The following is a 24,570-nucleotide window of genomic DNA, read 5'->3' as shown; positions in this document are numbered from 1 at the left end:
TTTTAGTTAACTGTCTTAAATTATTAGTACATGTAAACATTCAAGCCTAGGGCTTTTCTTGTATTGAGTTAGAACTCATATTTTTGTATCCAAGTGTTGGCTTGGGAAGATGTAAGCCTGTAGGGCATTTTATTCGATGATACATGTAATGCTTTATTTTGTAATACTCTGATGAATGAATTAATAGATTGTCATCTTTAAATAATGAATGTCAATGATATATATAATGGGTTAATTTTGAGGGCGTTACACAAATTTTCTACACTCAAATCATAATTCCACAACACACAAACTCAAAATATAACTCATACTCTCAAATCATATTTACAAAATTGTACCAAACGCTACCTAAAAAGCTGGCTTTGTATTTGGTTGCCAAGCAACCCAATCTCTTTTATAAAAAACAAATAAATAAATAAATAATTAGGACAGAAACCCATGTATTTGTCCGGGGGCAGGAGCAGCATATCCTCCTCTCCTCTCTTTATAATAAGGCTTCGTTTGAGAAGTTGGTTGACTTTTTAATTTTTCAATCTGGTGTTAAAAAGTATTGTTTAGGAAAGATTTTTTGACTTTCTATAAAAGAAAAAATGTAATGATTATGTGTGTGTTTGGTTTGTATTTGTAGAATAATTTTTGAGATAAAAAGTACGAAAACATGTTTGGTTTGTCTTTTTTCAGAAATAGTTTTAGAAAATTGTTTTGGAAAGAGAGTTTTAAAAAAAGTGATTAATTTGATGTGTATGAGAGAAAGAGTGATTTAGAAACTATGTAACCAAACAAAATTTTGAGATTTTTTTTTTAAAAAATTGTTTAATTTGATTACTCTTGAAAATTTATTTGTAGAGAATTTTTCCTAATTTTTTTTTAAAAAACAAACCAAACAATATATTTGATGTGATATTTTATCTTATTAAACTAAAAATTATATTTTATTTTTTTAAAAATAATCCCAAAGTCAACCCAACCCCTCTTCCCAGACGGACCCTAAGTTCAGAGCTCATTGGCATGATTGAAAAAAAATAAAAAGTTAAAAAGTTACTATCCTATTTAAGTCACATCATCGTATTTAAGTCACATCACTTCTCTAACACATCACTTCAAACCCAACTCAAACCCAACTCATATTTCAAAAAAAGTCAAAAAGTACACTTATTTAGTCTTTCCAAACTAGGCCTAAGTTCAGTGCTCATTACACCATCTCTTTGTAATAAGTTCAGGCCTAATTAATTAAAAAAATAATTAGGACAGACACCCATGTATTTGTCCGGAGCAGGAGCAGGAGCAGCATATTCTCCTTTCCTTACTTTCTTTATAATAAGTTCAGTGCTCATCACACCATCTCCATACTACTGCACTTGTCTTTGACTAATACATCTAGAGAGAGAAGCAAGAGAGAGACAGAGAGAGAGAAATGGCGAAAGTAGGGAGAATGAAGCTGGGATCACAAGGTCTAGAGGTGTCCAAACAGGGACTGGGGTGCATGGGGATGTCAGCCTTCTACGGGCCTCCAAAGCCCGAAGAAGACATGATCAAACTCATCCACCACTCCATCAACTCCGGCGTCACTTTCCTTGACACCTCCGACGTCTACGGTCCTCACACCAACGAAATCCTCCTCGGCAAGGTCGCCCCTATTATTAATTCAATTTCCTACTCTTTGATTTCTATTCATAACAAATGGTGGAGTTGATCTTGATCTTGATCTTGATTTTGATTTCGATTTTGACGAGCAGGCACTCAAGGGAGGGATGAGAGACAAAGTTGAATTGGCTTCGAAATTCGGGAGCCGCTTTGCTGAGGGAAAGACAGAGATTCGAGGTGATCCGGGATACGTACGGGCAGCATCTGAGGCGAGCTTGAAGAGGCTGGACATGGATTGTATCGATCTCTATTACCAGCATCGGATTGACACCCGCATCCCCATTGAAATCACGGTTCAACCCCCCTTCTCTCTCTCTCTCTGTCTCTCTCTCTCTCTCCCTTTTTTTATAATTTGAATATTTTGTTTTGGTTTGAATTTTTTGGATTTAATTTTTTGAAAATTAATTTTTTTTTATTCTTTATAAATTTTTTATTTTTTTATTTTTAGTGAATATTTTTAAAATTTTAAGTAATTTTTTTTAGATGTAGTTTATTTAGATATATTTAAAAATTAAAATATTTGTAAAAGAATATTTTAAAAATCAATAAAATGTACTGAATTTTGATATTTTTGATATTTAATGGATTTTGTATAGATTTTTTTTATAAATATTATATTTTTTAAGTGTATCTAAAAAGTAAAAGAAAAATTCTTAGAATATTTAAAAAAAATAAGTGAAAACTAAAAAATACGAAAAATAAAAAATTTTAATTTTGAAAAAAATAAATTTTGAAAATTCAAACCAATCAAGCTGATAATTTTATATTAAAGTGTCAGGGCCGAGCCAAAAAAAAAAAAAAAAAACTCAAAAAACTCACATAAAGGTCCGATGCAAGCTCTAGGTTTTCTTGATTCGGTCCTCATTTTTAAAATAAACAAAATTGTATTTCATAGCCTCCGTTTGGGAAGTAGGTTGGCTTTTTGACTTTTTAGCTTTTTTGGCTATTTGAGCCTGGGCTCAAAAGCTTGGTTTGGGAAGGGTTTTTTTACTTTTTGGCTTTTTTGACTTTTTTTTGTGAGAGAAGAGTGTAATGATTATGGGTTGGACGTGATGTTTTGTCTGTTGTGGCTCAAATAGCCTATTTTGTCTTTTGTGGCTCAAAGAGCCAAAAGAGCCCAAATGAGCTCTTCCCAATCGACACCACAATTCGTTTGACGGTTTTATATTTACGGATCCGATTAGAACCGAACTAAATCGTTTAAAAATATATAAAAAAATTTATTCAAGTAACTCATTATTATCAAACATATATATATAAGGGTGTGTAGTGCGGTTCAGGTGGTTTGAGAATAAAATCATATACTAAATGGCGAATTAACAAATTAGTAGATTGACAAGTTGTGGTTTGAGCGATTTTGGACGAATTGACAGATTAAAAAATATTCTAATCAATTATCAAGCCTTTGTATAATATATAACACTAATTTACATAATATTTTTTATATATATAACCCAAACTAATTTTACATAATATTTTTCATATATATAACTACTAATTTGTAATAAATTTCACATATTAAATTTCTTTTACACTTATTTTTACTTTAATATTTCATTATAGGTTAAAAATATATATATGTATTAACTATAGTGGAACAGAATGGTTTCGAAAGCAGTTTATAAATTTTAAAATTTAAATCGCGGTTAGCAGATAGAACGGTACTGATTAACGTAGTGCAGTTTTAGCAAATTGGGCGGCATTTTGTATAGCTCTATATATACATAATTTGTAATCTTTTACTTTTGCAATCATGTTTTTTTATAGTGGTATAACTAGTTTTATAAGTCATAGGTTGTGAATAATATTTTGTGAAGGGAAACACTATGGTACATCCTGTGTATCATATGCATAGTTTTAAACTTTATGAGTCATAATTAAAAAAAAATATCATAATTAAACATAATATGGAGCATAACTAAAGATCTCATGAGTTATAATTAAAATAATATCATAACTTAAGAAAAAAATTAGTTGTTACTAAAGAAGAAAATGACATAACTAGTGTACATATGATACAACTCTTTCAAAGGTGTGTATATTACAATTTTCCTTTTGTGAATGATGATAAAGTTTTTAAAAATCGTTGTTTTAAATCGAACCAAACCAAACCATGGTTTAATTGCTCGGTCTCTTTTGTTTGTAAGATTTTCATAATTTGGTTTGGTACCAAATTTCACAAAATTGGGTTTTTGGCATATGGTTGTTTTGGCTAAAATAATCAAAAAGTCAAAATACCCAATCACATCTCTCTAAGTTTTATATGTTTTTTCATAAAAAGTAAAAAAACAACTAAAATAGTCAATTTTTAAACAAGCTCAATAGTTCAGTTTGGTTTACTCCTAAACTGAACCAATCCAAATTATGGTCATCCCTAGTGTCTCTCATGAAGTGTGTATGTAGAAACAATCGACAGTAATCTGGATAGAAGAACCAAATTAAAACTAAATTAAATCAAAGTAAAATTTGAGTCAAATTATAGCAGTAAAAAGTGTAATTTACCCAAGTTAATAATATATATTGATACACTTTAGTTTGTGTTTGTTTTAGTATTATGTTATAGTTTACATTTCCAATTGAGAGCTAGGTATTCTCTCAGTCAATGTTGTCTAGTTTGCCTTTCTACTGTGATATGGTATTTTGCCAACCTTTTGGCGATGATGATGATGTCAAATTTTTAAATATATGACATTCTTCCCCATTTTTTGTTGTCGGGTGTTCCTACTTCAGCTCTTCACTTTTAGTTACTAGCATTTGTGTTTCTTCAATGAATTCTATGCCCAATTGCCATCCATAGTCATCGATGAGTATAAATTGCTTCAATTAACATGACAAGATTTGTAGTTCCACTTGCATGATAAAGCTTATATCGTACCTTCGGTTGTGCCAAATTTGCCTCATGAATTGATCCATCTTAAATTAATTAATTCCTCTGTTATCAGAATCTTACGATTCGCGATTCGATACGTAATTTTTGCAAAATCGATACGAATCTATGAGTGAATCTATTTTGGAAGTGAATCTCTAGTGAATCGCACGATTCACAATCGATTCACGATTTGATTCACTTTTTATGATTCATGCAATTTTTGAAATTTTTGTGTTCGACATATTTTCGACTCATTTTTTCCATCTTTTTAGTGAAAATAACATAATACAACTTCTAATAGTATTTAATACCAAACTAACCAACATATATATATGATTTGTTATTATTTTAGTGATCATGGAGTTTTTTATTGGATCCAATCAGATTCAATCAGACCTAATATATTTTTAACATTTCTTCTCATTTTTGTCCCCTTCAAAAAATTGTAATATATCTTCTAAAGATGTTTAAGATTAGAGTTACACTATAAATTATCTATTACTATTTTATTAAATTGAATACTACATGTGTGAGGTCAGTTATACCTGTTAAAATGTTTTAGGCTTTAAAATAAAATATCCTAAACAATTCTTTCTTATTATTTGCTCACTCTAACTTAGAAAAGTATATATGCTTATTGTCCAAATATCAATATCGTTGTTAACTATTGTTACTTTAGAAACTAATAGTTTCTATTTGGTTATTACCTTTATTAAGAATGGTTGATAAAAAAATCTTAAAAAAAAAAAGAAGGTAAGATGGTGATTTTACATAGGAACCTTTGTTAACTTCTTACCTATTAAATTATGTGATTATCATTCAAAATAACATTTTTGTTGATTTAAGTCTAAATATTTTATATTGATAAGATATATTTAACATCTAAATGTGTAGATATATGTTTTTAAGTGATTTAGAAAAAGTAACCGAATCTTTACGATTCACGATTCGATTCAATTCGTGATTCGGTACGAGACTATTTCGATTCACGACATGAATCCCGATTTGACAACTATGATTAATTCCATTTTAATTTTTCAATTTGTAAATGAGATAGTCAAAATTTGTGTAGCTGTTCAACGGAATAACATTGAATCTTTCAAATCTATTTTAAAATTATTATATATTCTAATAGAAATGACTGAATTTAAATACTCATAAAGAGAGTAGGGCTTTGTCAACTTGTGGTGTTACATGTTTTCAGGCAAACAAATCTAATTATCTAACTGTGTGAGTGATTTTCCGATCACACTGCCCAACTGAGTAATCAGCTGGAGAGCACTGGCAGAATAGACGACGCCTGGCTGACCTGTAACAGAAAGAGAAGATTCCGGCGGTGGTTCGTCCACCCGGGGGCACTCCGACGATCAAGTCAGTATATCTCTCAAAGATAATCAATAGTGCTAAACTCACTGTTCATAATATAAATTGCGTACCTTAGACCCATCGGGGGTGCCTCTCTTTTATAGTTAACTCAATCCTTGTCCCACTAGAAGCCTAGCTTCAATGGGCTCTTGCTCAGTGCTTATCTTGGACTCTCCAAGAGATAAAGATAAACTCCCTAAGAGTGTTATCCTTATCCATGCTAAAGTCCTTCTTTATTCTAGGACTCTTGTTCCTTATCCGCTTATCTCGGATTCTGATATCTTCGGAGATAACCTCGGCCTTTCCGAGATAACCTCGGCGTCAAAACCTGGACACGTGGCACCTCGGCTGACACGTTGGCGTCACCTTGGCCACGTGTTGGGACTCTGAAAATATATCCCCACAACTGTCCCCTAGGTTCTATTGCCTCGGCATCTAAGGTGATGGAACCTATATCAGTAATCCCGAATGTACGTCGGTTTAAATGTCTCAGCGATATCATTATATCGGCCACATGTCTTCTTTAAAGATCAAGATTTCCAAGAGCTTCTTCACGCGTATGAGCTGTCATGCATCACAATTCAACCGTTTCAGCTACGTGTCCTTCTCTTATTGGATCGTACTTGGCACGTGCTTCTTAATCGTCTCGTACATGCGTGCCCCGTCTGACGCTCACGTTGTTTTTAGGCGCATTAATTCTGTTTTGCCGCCGTTTCAAGTTTTAACAAAACTTGTTTCCCTCTTTTCGTTGCTTCACTTTTTGTTCAATCCCCTAGCTTTCTCTCTCTCTAGCTTTTTTCCTCAGATCCGCCATTGCTTAAATTTTCTTAACTCTATAACTTGCTCCGTTTACCACCTCCGGCGTGATTTCCACCAATCTTCCGCCTCTGCAACCGTCGTCAGACTTCGGCAAATCCCATTCCGGCTTCCCTCTTTCTAGTAAGCCACTGTTCCTCCTGATTCTTATTTCTTGTTGTTTTTCAAGAAATTCTGCTTCATCATTAGTCGCCATTGCTATTTTACTGAAGCAATTGATTTATGAATCATGTATCTGAGTGTGTTTATTTCACGATTTTGTTCTTTGCCCATGTCTTGAATACACGCACTGCTCACAATTCTTCTGCACTTTTGCCACTGTTCTTGATAGTCCATCTTTGTTTTTGATTCTGAAGCGCATTCTTGCTTTTCTGTTTTCCATATTAGTGCATTCAATCTTCGTTTCTATAGATCTAGGTTTTGGGTTTGCTTGTAGAACCCACGATTATTTAGAAAAAACTGAAACTATTTCCACAAATCCTTACCCAGCACATACTTTAGGTTTTTTACTGAGGTCCCAATAACCCTTTAAAACACCTTCATTCTGAAATCCAGTTCGTCCTAGCTTGGCCAATATCATGGGTATGTGGAAGCATAAGGTAGACACCCCGACAAAACTAGAATACTTTAGGCGAGAGTTTTCCATCCCTGCCGACGTCCATCTGAGGTTGGCTGGCGATGACGACTCTATCATGCCCACAACTGACTCCATGCCCTTCCCTGTTGTAGCCTTTACTGAGTGCGGACTTCGGCTTCCACTCAACATCCTTTTCCGCGAGATAATCCACTACTATAAGTTAAACCCAATGCAATTTGCCATCAACTCCTACCGAGTTATTAACGGTATCATAGCCTTAACCAAACAAGAAAACGCTAGGATCACCTTAGCCGATATCCAGTATTGCTACACCATGTGTGGCCTCAAAAGAGATACGGGCTACGTTTACTACCTCAAGCCAAGATTTATAGAGTACAAAATCGTAGCCGACCTCCCAGACTCCAACAAGGGAGCTGGAGATGACTACTTTATTACCTCGGGAAACTGGGAGTTCGCTCCAGATGAGGACCTTCATCTTTACCCTCTTCCTCGAATCGTTTTTGTAGAGGGCAATGGTAAGAGCCCTGTGTCCATACTTGTTTGTTTTTCAAAATTTTTCAAAGTCTTTAATATTTTATCTGCTTCTAACGTCTATTTTGTTTGCAGCTCTTCCTCAACCACCAAAGGGTTTCCGTTAGTCTTTCTTTCCCAGCAAAGACTTGAGGAAATTACTGAATTTGCCAGTCCACAAGTGGAAGGCCCCTCTGCTTCTCAACTTCATTCCGACGTATAAGTCGGCTCTTCCCGACGTCCCAAAAAAGAAGAAGAAAAGCCTTTCTCTACCTTTTGCCACAACTCCACAAGTTGCGTCCACATCTCGGACAGACCAAGGATCAACCTCTGATCCAGCCGAGCAGCCCTCAACCTCGGCTCCTTATCTGATCCCAATATCTCAACGTCAACGTCGGCGACGAACTGTTTTTGCTGCTGAAATGGGCCGCCAGAAAGCTATTGCAAAAGACCTCTTAGCCAGCATCCCTTCTGACGTTGACGCTCAGCCAACGCAAACCCAGCCTCCACCAAAACAAAAAAGAATAAAAAAGGCTCAACCAAAGGCAAAGGTGACTCAGGTTGATGCTGAGGACACCTTGCCAATTTCCAAATTGGCTGAGAGTGAGAAGACTGCCTCTGTCCCCGAGAAGAGGTCTACTGAAACACACCCATCTGAATCCATCAGATCAAAAAGGCCGAGGTCATCTTCTGCAACGACCTCAGGGTCTCAAAAGCATGATGCCCCCTGGGCCCCCAAAATTACTCTGGAGGATAAGCTAGTTATGGCCAACGATAGTGCTGATGACATTAACGTTGGCGTAGCCCTCAGTACCGCTCTGCTTCTTCCCGGCGATCTCGATCGAAACGCCGAGTTGAGCGAGTATGAAAACTACGCCCTGATGCTTCAACGCTCCGTTCAAGTAAGTGTCTTTATCTGGCAACTTTTTCTTTCTTTCTGTTCATTCCATACTTGTAATTTTTTCTAACAACTTTGGTTCTGTTTACTTTCAGGCCATCTAGGATGCCCATTGTTTCTTAGTACAATCTTTCGAGAATCGGGAGAAGCTGGCCGAAATGAAGAGGGCGGTCTCCAGTCTTCAAAAGGCCAACAAAAGTTTACAATCAAAAATGAAAAAGTTGGAAGACCAGGCCGAGGCTGCCATCAAAGCTCAAAATGACACCGAAGAAAAGGCGGACTCTGCAGAGGCCATCAAAAAGGTGCTTGAGGCTGAAAAGAAGGATGCCGAGGAGAAAACGGCCTAGGCCGAAAAAAAACTTCAAGACGCTCTGGCCACCAAAGAGGCCGAAGTCAAGGCAGCTGATGAAAAGGGCTACAATGAAGGGGTGGCCGATGTCACAGCGGACTATGAAAAGCAAGTGAAGCAGGCATGCAACAAGGGTTTCACCCTTGGCTGGATGACCTTGCTGAAAAGGCTTGATGTCCCCAAGGACTCCCCCATCGGGAATGCCGATGTCCTTTCTCTGCCATTTCTCCCAGCTCCAAGCCAACCTGCCGACGACGACTCTGAGTCCGAGGAGGAGGTTTTGGTGAGGAAGCCCAAGGAAGCTACTAGGGCCAAGTCACCTACTCAAAATGAGCAAGTCCTGGTCTTGACTTAGGATGAGGAGGTTGAGGAGTTTCCCAAAGATGCTGCGCCTCAAAAGGCGATATCGAACGTGCCCATTGCCGGCAAGAGCCTTGATCAAACTTTGCAAGAAATTGACGCTGAGCTTGTGGTTGAGATAGCCGCCGAGATGCCCTCCCAGCAGTCTTCCGAGATCCAGCCCCAGCCTGCTAATGATGCTGAAGAATCGTAGCCTTATGTTTTTCTTTTCCTTTCTAGTACTTTGTTTCTCCTTTCAAAGTAATGTAAACTCTTTAAGTTGCCGATGTGCCTTTTTATGAATACAACTTCCTGCTTTCTTGAATGTTTGCATTGTTTGTCTTCCCTTTATTGCTTCTTGTATGACTTTCATACTTAGAATAATTTTGTGTCTTCAAGATGCACCATAGCCTTGTGCAACCTTCTCGGGGTGAAACACCTCGGCAAGTACATAAGTACTTAGCTTAATATTCCCGTGGTTTTAACTTGTAAATTTTTTTCAAATTTCAACAAGTGTTTTAACACTGTCTCGGTTTTAATTTTAACTTGTAAACTTTTTTCAAGTTTCAATAAGTGTAAAACATCATCTCGGTTTAACATCAACTTGTAAACTTTTCTCAAGTTTCAACAAGTGTAAAACATCATCCCGGTTTAACATCAACTTGTAAACTTTTCTCAAGTTTCAACAAGTGTTAAACATCATTTCGGTTTAACTTCAACTTGTAAACTTTTCTCAAGTTTCAACAAGTGTTAAACATCATTTTCGGTTTAACTTCATCTTGTAAACTTTTCTCAAGTTTCAACAAATGTTAAACATCATTTCTTCTCTCTACCCCCTAATGTGAACCTAAGTTCCACTTGGGGTCTCATTATGCATGTATTCCGAAGCAACGTTTTGTATCTTCATCAGTCACAAATATAGAAGAATTCTGCTAAAATTTTATTCATTACGTTGGCAAATAAAAATCTAATGATAGAAAAACTTCAGATTACAAGTATTCCAGGGTCTTGACAACTTTTTACCCTCACTATCTTCAAGCCGATGTGCCCCGTTGCCCAATACCGAAGTGATTCTGTAGGGTCCTTCCCAGTTTGGGCCAAGCTTGCCCTCCCTGGGATCCTTCTTGTTGCCGACGACTTTTCTCAAGACTAGGTCGCCGACTTGGAACTCCCTTGGGTTGACTCTTTTAATATAAGCTCTGGTAAGCTGCTGCTGGTAGGCTGCGAGCTGAATTGCAGCTCTCTCTCTTTTTTCTTCTAGTAGGTCTAGGTCTCGGGCTAAGAGTACATCATTAGTCCCGTTTTCTACTCCCTGGGTTCGGATCCCAGGGATGCCGACTTCAAGTGGAATGACAGCTTCTGTGCCATAGGTCATGGCAAAGGGGGATTCCCCCGTTGATCTTCTCGGCGTAGTCCGATATGCCCAGAGCACACTTGGTAGTTCATTCACCCACTTTTCTTTTGCTGCTTGCAACCTCTTCTTTATCCCATGTAGGATAACTTTGTTGGATGCTTTTGCTTGTCCATTGCTTTGAGGAAAGCTTGGGGTTGAAAAGTAGTTCTTGATCTTGAACTTTGCACATAAGTTCTTGAATAGCTTGCTGTCAAATTGTGTTCCATTGTCAGCAATATTGCTCTCGGAATCCCAAATCTAGTGATGATGTTCTTCCATAAGAAGTTCTTCACGTCTACATCTCGGATCTTGGCTAGAGGCTCAGCTTCTACCCACTTGGTGAAGTAATCCGTTGCTACTAGCAGGTACTTCCTTTGTCCAGTTGCTTGGGGCAGTTGCCCAACGAGATCCATGCCCCATTGGGCAAATGGCCAAGGACTTGATACTGGGTTTAGATCTGCTGCTGGGTGGTGTATCAATGGTGCAAACCTTTGGCATTTTTCACATTTCTTCACATAAGCTTCTGCATCTTTCTGCATGTAGGGCCACCAATACCCCTGGGTAATGGCCCTGTGGGCAAGTGATCTGCCCCCAGTGTGGCTTCCACAGATTCCTTCATGTATTTCATATAAAAAATCTTCAACTTGTGATGGGTGTACACACCTTAAAAGGGGTCCAGTGAAAGATCTTCTGTAGAGATGTCCTTCTGCTGTTAGACTGAATCTTGTCGACTTCAATCTGATCTTGTGTGCTTTCTTATGGTCATCTGGCAGTTTTCCTTCTTTCAGGAATGCAACAATTGCATCCATCCAGCTTGGTCCCATGTTCACACACATTGCTTCATGCTCTGTGGTCAGTGGTTCGATGCTCGAGCCTGACAAGTATTCGACCATTATCGTCCTTGCTTTTCCAGGTTGTATTGCACTGGCTAGATTGGCGAGTGCATCGGCATGACTGTTATCATCTCGGCTAACCTGATGTAGTCGGCAATTCTGAAACAAAGCTACTAACCTGTTGACTTCCTTTGCGTAGGCTGACATCTTTTCATCTCGGGCTGCAAACTTGCCCGTTGTCTGGTTGACTATGAGCTGGGAGTCACAGAAGACTATCACTTTATCTGCTTCTGCTGCAACCGCCAGCTTTAGTCCTACAATCAATGCTTCATACTCTGCTTCATTATTTGAGGCCTTGAACCCCAATCGAATGGACTGTTCCAATACCTCTCCATCTGGAGATACCAGTACTACTCCTGCCCCTGCTTCTTGCTGGTTTGAGCTCCCATTGACAAACAATCGAAAGGAGTCGCCGATGTAAATGCTGCAGGGTCTGAGTTTTTCTTTTTTCCTTTGTTCTGTTGCATTTGGCTGGGCTTCTCCCTGCTTGCTTGGACATCGTTCACCTCGGCTCGACGGAGTCCGATGTACGATGGATTCTGGTGTGAACTCGGCTACGAAGTCAGCCAAAACTTGGCCTTTGATTGCTATTCTGGGTCTGTATTCCAAGTCATACTGTTCCAAGGCTATTGCCATCTGGCTATTCTTCCTGTCAAGTCTCCTTGTTGTAGCAAAGATTTCAAGGGGTGTTCTGTTAGCACCACAATTTTATGGGCCTAGAAGTAATGGTTCAGTTTCTTTAAAGCCATTACTAAAGCCAATGCCAATTTTTCTAAGGGTAGATACCTTGTTTCTGCATCGGCCAGGTTTTTGCTTACATAGTAAACGGCCCTTTGTTCCCCTTTTTCTTCTCGGATTATCACTGCGCTTACTGCGTGCTCTAAGACTGCTAAGTACAAAAACAACTCCTCCCTAGGTTCTAGATTTGAAAGAACTGGAGCTGTGGTCAAATACTTCTTCAGGTCAGCCAGGGCGGCCTCGCATTCTTCTGTCCATAAAAAATCTGTGGCTTTATTCACTAAGTTGAAGAAAGGTTTGCACTTATCTGAGCTTCAGCTTATGAATCTATTCAGGGCTGCGGCCCTTCCAGTCAACATTTGTACCTGTTTTGCCGATGTCGGGCTCTTCAATTCCAGGATGGCCTTAATCTGATCTGGGCTGGCCTCAATGCCCCTTCTAGTCACCAGGTATCCTAAAAACTTACCAGATCCTACTCCAAATGCACACTTCGCTGCATTGAGTCGGAGCCGATATGTATTAAGAATGTCAAAGACTGCTTTCAGGTCGGCTAGATGACCTTTAGGTTCCTTGGTCTTCACGACCATGTCATCGATGTAAACTTCCACCGTTCTGCCAATCAGGTGTTTGAACATCTTGGTTACTAGTCTTTGGTAAGTTGCTCCTGCGTTTTTCAACCCAAAAGGCATCACTCTGTAGCAGTACAGACCTTTTGGAGTGATAAATGCAGTCTTCTCCTTATGTGGGAGATACATGGCTATCTGATGGTGTCCCCTGTAGGCATCCAGGAAGCTCATCCTTCCATGCCCCGAAGTGGCGTCTACCAGCTGGTCAATCTTGGGTAGAGGAAAACTGTCTTTGGGACAGGCTTTGTTCAAGCTGGTAAAGTCCACGCAGACCCTCCATTTACCATTCTTTTTCTTCACTACTACCGTGTTTGATAGCCATGTCGGGTAATCTACCTCTCGAATGGCCCTGGCCTCGAGAAGTCTGTCTACTTCCTCCTCCACTGCTTCGACGTGTATCAACGTCGGTCTTCTTGCTCGTTGGATTACCGGTTTTGCCGACCTATCAACATTCAGTTTATGGCAAGTGACCTCGGGGTCAATGCTAGGCATCTCGTAAGACGTCCAAGCAAACACCTCAATATTTGCTCTCAAGAAAGCTTCCATCTGTCTTTTTTCTTCTTCGGCTAGACCAGAGTTGAGAAGAAAGAAGCGTTCTTCATCCCCCTCTTGGACGAGGATTTTCTTTAGTGTTTCTTCACTCTTTTCGGCTGGCTCCTTGCCGACATCCTCTAGGACCTCCACGTCCTTGTCTTCGATCTCTGCCTTCTCTGGTTTTCGAATGTTGCAGGTGGATTTCATTGCTGCCATGGAGCAATTCTTTGCCTGCAACTGATCTCCTCTAACCTCCTCAATCCCATACTCTGTTGGGAACTGCAATAGTTGATGCAAAGTTGAGGGAACTGCTCTCATTTCATGCAACCATGGCCTTTCCAAAATGATGTTGTAAGGGGAGGGTGCGTCAATTACGGTGAACTCTGTTGTTATCTTCCTGGTGCCTGCCTGCACCTCCAAGCTGGTTGTTCCCAATGGCCATGTCGGCGTTCCATTGAACCCGACCATTGGGCTATTGGATTGCTCCATATCGTCTGGGTGAAGGCCAAGCTCCTTATAACATCAGACGTACATGATGTCACAAGAGCTGCCTTGGTCAATCAGGATGCACTTTACTTGGCATTCCCCAACCTGGAGGGATACTACCAAGGCATCATTATGCGGATGCTGTACCATCTCAAGGTTGGCTTCAGAAAAGGACACTACTGGTCCTTGGTACTCCTCTGCCCGATGTCTTTTTTCCCCGACTTGGTAGACATACTGCAGATGTTTTACCCTCTGGGTCTCCCCCCCGAATCTCGTTTTCGTTGACCTTCGAGTGAATTACATTAATTACCCGAGGTCCTCTTGCTTGCCGTTGCTTTGTTGGGGGAGGTGGAGCTGCTGTCGCCTGAGGCAATCTTGCCTGTTCTTCCCTTGTTCTGGCCTCATCGACAAGGTCTCTCAGATGGCCTTGTCTCACCAGGTCTTCCAAATGTGTTTTCAAGGCTCTGCAGCCTTGAGTCATATGCCCGTTTTCATTGTGGTAAGCACAATGCCTGCCAAGGTTTTTTCCTATGAATTCTCCTGGTGCCTTTGCTGGTGTTCTGAAATAGGGTTGATTCCGAATTTGATCAAAGACTTTGTGAATTGGGATTCGGACCACAGTTGTCACTGCCTGTGTTGCCCTCAGTTCTATTTCCTGCTTGCTGGATCCGTTGTTACCTCAGCCTCGCTTCGGTGAGCTGTTTCCCTTTTCTTGCTTTGCCTCCTTAGTCCCCGATGTATCTTCTTCGGCTCTGGCGTACTTCTCGATCCTCGCCATGAGCTCTTCCATGCTTTTTGGCAATGTCTTTGCCAAAGATTTTCGTAGTGGACAATTGTCTTTTAGGCCGTTCTTGAAAGATACGACCGCCACCTCTTGATTACACTCTGGTATTCGGTTGAACACCTCATAGTACCTTTTTGCATAGGCCCTAAGGCCTTCATCCCTATTGATCTTCAGAGCCATTAGTGCATCCACCCTCAATGGCTGCAGTTTGTTTGTCACGAACCTGGCCACAAACATCTCGGCCCGGCCTTCCCAAGTCTTGACGCTTCCCTTTAGTAATTTATGAAACCAATCTGATGCAATCTCCCCGAAAGATGAGGGGAACACTTTGCAGAGCAACGGCTCGTTCCCACTATATAATGCCATCGAGTTCAAGTATAATCCAACATGAAAGTTGGGGTCTAACTTACCATCGTATATTTGGAATCTCGGCATACTGAATCTCTTTGGTGCCTCAAATTTGTCTAACTCCACTGAGAATGGTGTTCTGGGTTTATCAGGGGAAGTTACCTCACCATCAGCATTCTGCTGCTTCCTCTTGAGGTAATCTCTCAAGTCTTCTTTGCTCTGCCTAGGAGCTCGACTATCTCCTGACTTCAGTTTTTTCGGCATACTACTCTCAGCTTCATGGTGGGTCCTTTTCGATCTTTCTCCGTGAGTTGTGTCGAAGCAGAGTGCCTGCCCCTGGACATGCCGATGTTCTTTGGGGTCTACCTCCTTGGCGCGATGCGTCCTCCGCGATTCTTCTCTCCTTGACTCTCCTCGTCCGACCTCTCTTGAAGGCCGGTGAGAGTGTTTTTCGCTTCTAGTGTGCTGGGGAATTTCTGGGATTAGTTTCTGCCCTCCCTTCTATGTATTGGCCGCTGGAATCGGCGTGCCCTGCAGCGGGAATGGTGGTTGCATGACGTTTTGCATCATAAAATTGACGACCGATTGTAGGTCTGCCAATTTGTTCGCCATCTCTTTTACCTCTTCGTCCCTCCGCAGGCATCTATCCTTCCATACCTGGAGGTCATCCTCATTGCAGTACCCACTTCGATCTGGCTTCTTTGGTACGTCGTCATCCTGGCCGGCGTCTTTCTTGCTGTGATTCTGGTTATGAGTTTCTGTGTTGCGATTGTCTCCTTCGACGTCAAGGTCGATAGGTCTACCACTTCCAACAGGAGTGTCGTCCCCAATCTTTTCTTTCTGTCCATCACTGGCCATCTATTCTCCTTTCTTTCCCACAGATGGCGCCAAATTGTGTGAGTGATTTTTCGATCATACTGCCCAACTCAGTAATCAGTTGGAGAGCACTGGCAGAATAGATGACGCCTAGCCGACCTATAACAGAAAGAGAAGATTCCGGTGGTGGTTCGTCCACCCGGGGGCACTCCGACGATCAAGTCAGTATATCTCTCAAAGATAATCAATAGTGCTAAACTCACTATTCAGAATATAAATTGCGTACCTTAGACCCATCGGGAGTGCCTCTCTTTTATAGTTAACTCAATCATTGTCCCACTAGAAGCCTAGCTTCAATGGACTCTTGCTCAGTGCTTATCTTAGACTCTCCAAGAGATAAAGATAAACTCCCTAAGAGTGTTATCCTTATCCATGCTAAAGTCCTTCCTTATTCTAGGACTCTTGTCCCTTATCCGCTTATCTCCGATTCCGGTATCTTCGGAGATAACCTCGGCCTTTCCGAGATAACCTCGGCGTCAAAACCTAGACACGTGGCACCTCCGCTGACACGTCGGCGTCACCTTGGCCACGTGTTGGGACTCTGAAAATATATCCCCACACTAACTTTTGTAGATATTCAAATTATATTCTGGGGCCAAATTCACATTATTGGGATGACCAAACAAGCCCTTGCTGATTTATCTAGTTTTCTTAAACCCATTTGGGTTTTGTTCTATATTTTACTTGGGGAGATAACATCAAATAAAATCCATTGGAGAACTGGATTTATGTAGCTGATCCCAAGTAATTAGGACAGGCTTGAGTTGAGTTCTGGCTCAACTCACCACCATGCTGCAATTTTTTAAAACAGTTGGAATCAATTAAGCCAATAAAAAAGTAAAATCGCCCGTGTTTGGGGATCAATTACCCTGAAGGCAAACCATACTCTTTGGATTACAATCAATGTGCACTCTTCTTAAGTTAAGCATGCATCCAAATTGTTTGATCATATACCTACATTATGCTGTGGTAGAGTAGCATGATAATCTTGTTTCTACTTCCCTTCCTCTTTACATATACATGTTTCTGCACGTCTCCAAAATGATTTACTTGCTTTTTTCTTTGATTCTTTTTCTTGTAATCCATCTTTTCACCAGATGGGAGAACTCAAGAAACTGGTTGAAGAGGGTAAAATAAAGTACATTGGTCTATCTAAGGCCTCTCCTTCAACAATCAGAAGAGCTCACGCAGTTCATCCAATTACAGTAATACAATTGGAATGGTCTTTATGGACAAGAGATGTGGAGGAAGAAATAGTTCCTACTTGCAGGTGAGGCATCTATTCTGCTAATTGACATTTTAGGGAATAACAAGAAATCCAAATTGCTAATTTGATATCCGTTGTGATTATTTAGAGAACTTGGAATTGGGATTGTCACATACAGTCCTTTAGGAAGAGGATTTTTATCATCAGGTCCTAAGCTTGTTGAGAATTTTGCAAATGAAGACTTCCGAAAGGTTTGTGCCATGTTAATGTCATCATAACATTGTTGTGAATAGTCTTGACTTTCTCTCTTTGTGCAAACTGTAGAAAAGTAATCGATCTTATAAGCTGATAAGATACACCATGTTTTCTAAAAATGAGGAGCGCTTGTTGGTAAAAGTTTCGTATATAAAACTTATTAAAGTCCTTTTATACTGAAATTGTAATTTTATAGCCAGTTAGTTGTATGTTTTCTGCTTCTTTGGGCATAAATTACTTTTGTGCTTCTTGGATTTTGTATTAAACTACATTCCAGTGTACTTTGTCAACAAGTGTAACTATTCAATGAAAAACTTTTCTCTTTTATCTTTTGGCACGAATTTTTTATTGTGAATGTAGCTACATTTATTTCATCCTTCAAACTCTCTTAATCCATTGGGAAAACAGGCATTGTGTTGGGTTGTGATGCAACTTCAGAGCTTGTTTTACGTGATCAATCTCTGTATGGCGGATTCACAGTTCTGATGCTGAATCATGTATTTCATTTATTTTTATTTTTTTTGCAGCATCTACCAAGGTTCCAGCCGGAGAATATGCAGCATAACAAAAACATGTTTGAGGGAGTTAATGAAATAGCAGAGAAGAAGGGGTGCACACCAGGGCAGCTAGCATTGGCATGGGTTCATCACCAAGGGAGTGATGTGTGTCCTATTCCCGGTACCACCAAGATTGCAAACTTGGATCAGAACATTGGAGCTTTGTCGGTAAAACTAACACCGGAAGAAATGTCTGAACTTGAATCCATTGCATCAGCTGATGAAGTTAAGGGAGATAGGTATGGAGAGGGCCTGACTACTTAGAAGAATTCAGACACCCCACCCTTGTCCTCATGGACATCTTAAGAAATACATCTGTCACTTTGTGTTGGTTGTTCCTTTGGAGTTGAAAAAGAACTTGGTTTTGTGATCCTCTGTTTTTGGAGTGTGTGTAATCTGTATTTGGTTTTTATGTGAGACCATGTTAAGGGTGATGTGAGCAGGGAAGGGACCTTCATTTTGTCCATCACCCTTGGAGCTATAAATAAAAGGAGTTAAAATTTCTGTGGTTAATTTTATGGTTGGTTAAATTACACTAACTTCTAATAACATTTGAAGAAAATATATCAAGTCCACAAATAACCAAATGAATCAAATAAATTAAATGTAGATTGTTGTGCGAAAAGTCCGCCGACAATAAAATCATAGCAAAGTAGTTGATGGTTTTGAATATCGAATAGAAGAACAATATAAATTATGTAAATTCATGAGAGATAAATAATTGTAAGATATCAAGATTTACATGATTTAACTTTAGCCTATATTCACATGTGAAGAGAAGAATTCACTATAGAGAGAGAATAGTTTCCCTTGAGAGCTACAAGGTGACAAAACTGTCTCTCACAAAACTTATCATTCAAATACTTTCTTATCAAACCCAAAATCCTCTCTACTTCCAAGAGACAAGTTCTCACAAGGAGACATATAATAGATCTAGTTAAACATAATTATAGATCCCAAAGCAAAGAAGAGAGACGAGAACAAAATTTGAACCCTCTAAAACAAGATAAAATCTCACCAAATCAAGACTTCAAAAAAGACCCAAACTAAACAAGTCCTTTTTGACAACTCCAAACAAACTATGGTGAACACATACGGATCTTCCAAGACCAACAAATGTAGATTTTTCAAAACTAACGGATACAGATTTATGAAGGATCACCAAGCAAGGAGAAAATCTCCAAAACGAGACCTCAAGGAACTTCAAAAGCTCTACCAAAGACCCAAAGGCCTTCCAAAAAGGAACTAAAAAATCTAATTGAACAAATAGTCTTCACATATTTATAACCAAATAATCATTCTTAAAACTAATCATAAACAAAATAGGTATCCTATCAATCTAATTCACAATAATTAAGAAACTCTAAATTCAAAGTTTTAGAAGATCCAAATCAAGTCAAATAGATCTCTTACAAATTCAAACCAATATCGAGTGAAAAACAAGTCCAAATTTGACTCAATAACTCTTCGCACAATTCTTCTTCCACTTACAAAATTAAATACCAAACTAAATCAAATTGAAAATACACATTAAACTAATAATCCAACACATACCGGAAACTCCAAAAATTCTATGTATGTAATGGAAGATCTTCATTACATATTTAATGGATATGAAATAGGAACATAAATTTATAATTATCTTAAATTAAAAAGATCATTAATTAAATGATATAATAAAACCTCTCCATTATAAATATTAAATATGCAATGGAGAGGAATACAATTCTATAAACTAGGGAGGTTATTGTTTCCCTTCAAAATCATTACAAATTATTTTGTTTTTGCAACTTTTAGCGAAACATATAAATATGCTTTCCTGATGATAATAATAAAAGAAAAAAAAATAATAAAAAAAAACACACCAAAGCCAAAAGTGGTGTAGAGCTCGTTTGGGAGGTTAGCTATTTCAGTTGAATTTTTTTTTATAACTATTTTAGCCTGATTAAAAAGGGTGTAAAATGTATTTTTATTTATTTATTTATTTATTTATTTATTTTAAATTCTTATCCAAATCTATAAAATGTATCCTACACACAGCCTAAAAACACGGGACTCAAAAAAGGATATGGGTGTGGAGAAAATTTCAGTGGGTGTATTAAGGAAATGTTTGGGATGTTGGTTTTTTAACTAAAATAATCAAAAAGTTCAAAATATCTAATCACATCACTTATTTTACTTTTTTATACATCTTTCTGTAAAGAAATTAAAAACAAACTATCCACATTCCAAACAAGTTCTAAGCCATTGTGGATAATTGTAGGCCTCATTAGCATCTAGGTTAAAAGTCAGTTTATTAGCTTTTTTGAATCACATCTAGGGCTGTATAAAATACTATCCAATATGTTAAAATCGCACCGATTAATATCAATATGCACCGGTTAACCGCTAACCGCAGATTAAATTTTAAAATTTATAATTCGCCTTCGAAATCACTCCGCTCCACTATATTTAATACACACACACACACACACACATATATATATATATATATATAAACCTCTAATGAAATATTAAAATAAAAATGAGTATAAGAGGGATTTAAGATATCAAATTTATTACAAATTAGTGGTTATATATATGAAAAATATTATATAAAATTAGTTTGTGTTATATATATGAAATTTTTTATACAAATTAGTATTATATATTATGCAAATGCTTGATAATTGATTAGAATATTTTTCAATCTATCAATCCGCCCAAAACCGTCCAAACGACGATTTGTCAATCCGCCAATCCATTAATCTACCATTCAATTTATAATTTTATTCTCAAACTGTTTGAATCGCACCACGCATACCTCTAATCACATCGCCTCTTCAATGTTAATAATAATAATAATAATAATAATAATAAATAATTTTGTAACCTCCCCTCAAAATAGGCCGGAGGTAGACAAAGATCCAGACCTGATTAATAGCGATGCTGATGGATCCGAACCTGATTAATAGAGACACTGATGGCAATGATGGTTAATAGGATTGATATTAATTCCCGTCTCCATTCCCATATAATTATTTTTCCCCATTCCGCATTCCCCATGGGTACTACCCTCTCCATCTCCTAATGGGTTTGAATTTTCCCCAACCTAACTTGAGCTTTTCTTTTTCTTTTTTCTTTTTATTTAAAATTCACAATCAAAGCCAAATATACATTCAATCTTATTTTATTTTATTTGGCTCAACAACAAAATCAAATACACATTAATTAACATTATCACATTATTCTTGTCAAATTTTATGTATATTTAGAATTTTTTAAATTTATTTAGAAAAAATCTATTCCTTCAAAAATATTCCATCTTCTTTTTTAATTTTTAATTTTTATTTAAATTTTATGTATCTTCTTCTTCTCTCTATTAATTGATCTTCAATAATCTAAAGGTGAGTTGTTGCTCTCGTTTCCATTTTCTTCTTTTTTTAATTTTTATTTGCATTTATAGAATGAATTTTCTTGTTTCAATATCTCTTGCAATTGTTTTATTGGATTTCTCTCTGATTTGATGGTAACCTTAGATTGAAATTTTCAATTTTCATCTTAACTAATGATCATTTTAATTGAAATTTTGTATATTGTTATCTTCAATTTCATGTTTTGGTTATGATTAATTGCGCGTTTTTGATTGATAGAGTGAGAACCTGAATATACAAATCAAACAAATAATTAGATAATAATAATTTTACAAATCTCAAATATTTTATTGTGAATCTTTAAGTGCAAATTAAATATTTGGAGGGTCTTTTAATTAATTTTAAACTTAAAATAAATTTATGGTGAAAGTCTTTAATTTAAAGGCAAGATTTATTATTTTAAAAAAAATAAATAAAATTAAATTAAATTAAATTGAATGTCAAATTAGTAAGCATATTTTGATCTAATAATATTTGTTTTTTATTTAAATTAATGGGGAGAGAAATTAAATTAAAACAAAAGATAATATTTTAGGGCCTTTTTGTGTAGATACACATGTAACCCTAGGTTGCCTAATAGTATTCATAGCAGCAGGAGCCACCACGGGAGAGAGAGAGAGAGAGAGAGAGAGAGAGAGAGAGAGAAAGGTTGAGAGAAAAGAAGAAGAAAAAAGAAGGGTTGCAAACAAGGAAGAATTTTTGGGTGTGTGGTAGGTCTTTATCTTTCTTCTTCCTTTTGGTTTTGTTCTTTATCCTTACTCTATTATTATTTAGTTTATTGATGGAGAGGTTGTAGGTTTACGTATTTTGTATATAGATATCGTGTTAAAAAACCTGAGGAATTAAATTTATGTATAAAAAATGGGAGAAATTCTTAGTTTAAAAATTCTGTACAGAACCACAAACTTTAAAAATCAAGTAATCATATCAAACGAATGAATTTTGAACTGAAATGTTTACAATAGATTAATTACATATTGAATTGCATATCTAAATTTTTTCATAATTTTTGGATGTCAAAATCCATATAAACTGATGCGTTCAAATCTGTCCAGAAAACTAGTTTTAAACAGTAAGTTCGGGAGTGTTGTTCTCTTTGGGTATAAATCTGAAAATTATTAAATCAGCGTCATTAGAACCGGTTACGAGTCTAGTTTCGTATGTTTTTGGCCTTGCATTGATTTCTCATGTATACTAAGAGAAACGTCAATTTCTTTACAGTGCTGTAGAAAACAATCTGTTTGGGCATAATTAATTGTAAATAATTATTTTGATAAGAAAATCAAGTAAAATCAATTGGGTTTGAAACTTAGGATATATTAGTTGATATCTGGAGGATTTTGAAATTTTTCGAACAGTGTAGAGTGGGTTTTGTAATTTTCAAAGTTAGTGAATAGATTGGGAAAGCTTGTCTAAAACTCTGTTTTATCTTAAAGTTAGTTTTAGTTAAGTTTCGATCGGAACCCATATCTTGGTTAATTTTAGACCTTGAAGAACATGAACTTAGGTAATATTTAAGAGTAATGGTGAGTTGGGTTGAGCCGTGTTAGTGCGCTTTAATTTGAGGTTACTTAGTTCCTATTCTTTAGTATTTTTAAATTAGTAGTAACGTGTAGTTTTCATACTTGGTTTAGGGCACTAGTTGGACTTTTATACTCTATTCGAGGATTACATTATTCCGTTTCCAGGTGAGTAGTTTCATGCTACATATTTTTATAAATGTTCCCCTACCCTGAACTGTTGAAAAATTAAATTGTAGTTTTATGACTAAACTGTTTTGATAAATTTTTATATTATCAATGGAATCAAATTATTTCTGAAAGATGTGTGACCTTGGCATACTGTGAACTATTTGTTTTGGTCTCATGTTTATAATGATGAACTACCATGTTTTACGAAACTGATGTGTATTGATTATTGGGACCATCTGCGTATTTAGTCCAGGGAAATTATTCCACTATGTGTGGTGACTCTGGCCACTAAAGAACATATCCGGGTTGGGCCGTGATGACTCTAGTACTCACCGATTGTAAGGAAAAGACCTAGGTTAAGATAGGTGACCTGCAATCGGATCGTCTTTGAGAAAAGGCCCAGGTTGCCACCGTGAGGATGACTCTTAGTTCGGTATTGGATCCAATGGGCCTTATTGCCTTGAGAACTGTGTGGCATATTACTTGTTATTTTCTTGGTACCCAGAAAATTATTGGTGTTCAAGTTGTAATCTATTTTAAGTGAAAAATGCCATTTATCATGTTCTTGAGAGACATGAGTATTTTAACTGTTGAATTGTGGAACTTTCTTTTTGAAACAGATTCTCTTTACCAAACTGTATGCCAATCTAGTTTTCTGTGATATATATCTTATTTTGGAATTGAACCCTGTTTTCATAACTGTATTTATTATCCATGTTGCTACTCACTGAGCTATCAGCTGACTTAGTTGCTAATCATTTCTAGGTGTTAGAAGGATTTAGAGTGGACTCATGGCATAGTGGGGACTCAATTGCATGGACCTCTAGGACATTCATTTATTTTGTTTTAGTTGTCATGTCTAGTTTGTGCATATGTCTTTTTATTTTTATTGAGGTTCATTTAGGATTATTTTGATATGTGGGCGATTTGTGTTCCATTTAGTATATATTTTTAGAAGTTGGTTATGGTTGGTTTTACCATTTATACTTCTGACTTGTCATTGGATTGGGTTTTGATTTATTTATTTATGGGCTATCATCACATTTATTCTTTGTGATTTTGGGTTTATATTTAGGCTTACGTGTGCCTTGGGCTAAGTCCCTGTGGGCCATGGTCGGTCATGCCCAGATTTGGGGTGTGACAGATAGTCACAATCTTGTCACCGTTAGATTGCCACCATCGCAAATCGCAGTTGCTGTAGTGAGAGGATGAGAAAGAGTGAGAATTAGAACTCTAATTGTCAATAGAGTAGTGAAAACATATGAAGAAATTATTTTCTAATGTACCTAAAAAAAAATATGGGGAAATTAGTGGGTACCCATTCCTCGTGTAGATTTAAAGAATATCACTTACCCTTCTCGACGAACAAGAAAAAAGGGAA

The 24,570-nt window shown here is 37.5% G+C and overlaps 1 protein-coding gene across 1 annotated transcript; it reads left to right on the top strand.

The window, feature by feature from the left end:
- The first annotated feature begins 1,208 nt into the window (after positions 1-1,208).
- Positions 1,209-18,598, top strand: LOC114311763 (putative aldo-keto reductase 4). Its single transcript, XM_082881634.1, has 5 exons — positions 1,209-1,627; positions 1,737-1,937; positions 17,164-17,336; positions 17,422-17,524; positions 18,056-18,598. The coding sequence occupies exons 1-5, from the start codon at positions 1,415-1,417 to the stop codon at positions 18,347-18,349; spliced, it is 984 nt and encodes a 327-aa protein (XP_082737760.1). The 5' UTR covers positions 1,209-1,414; the 3' UTR covers positions 18,350-18,598.
- The last annotated feature ends 5,972 nt before the right edge of the window (positions 18,599-24,570 follow it).

Source organism: Camellia sinensis, chromosome 7, assembly GCF_055761805.1.
Source record: "Camellia sinensis isolate YWXY chromosome 7, ASM5576180v1, whole genome shotgun sequence".
NCBI lineage: Eukaryota > Viridiplantae > Streptophyta > Magnoliopsida > Ericales > Theaceae > Camellia > Camellia sinensis.
The sequence above is the reverse complement of the archived record's forward strand: the minus strand, read 5'-3'. Positions and strand labels throughout refer to the sequence as shown.

Coding starts and splice junctions, on each gene's coding strand:
- LOC114311763 (XM_082881634.1), top strand. CDS start 1,415: ATGGCGAAAGTAGGGAGAATGAAGCTGGGATCACAAGGTCTAGAGGTG. Junction 17,337..17,421: donor GAAATAGTTCCTACTTGCAG/GTGAGGCATCTA, acceptor GTGATTATTTAG/AGAACTTGGAATTGGGATTG. Junction 17,525..18,055: donor CAAATGAAGACTTCCGAAAG/GTTTGTGCCATG, acceptor TTTTTTTTGCAG/CATCTACCAAGGTTCCAGCC.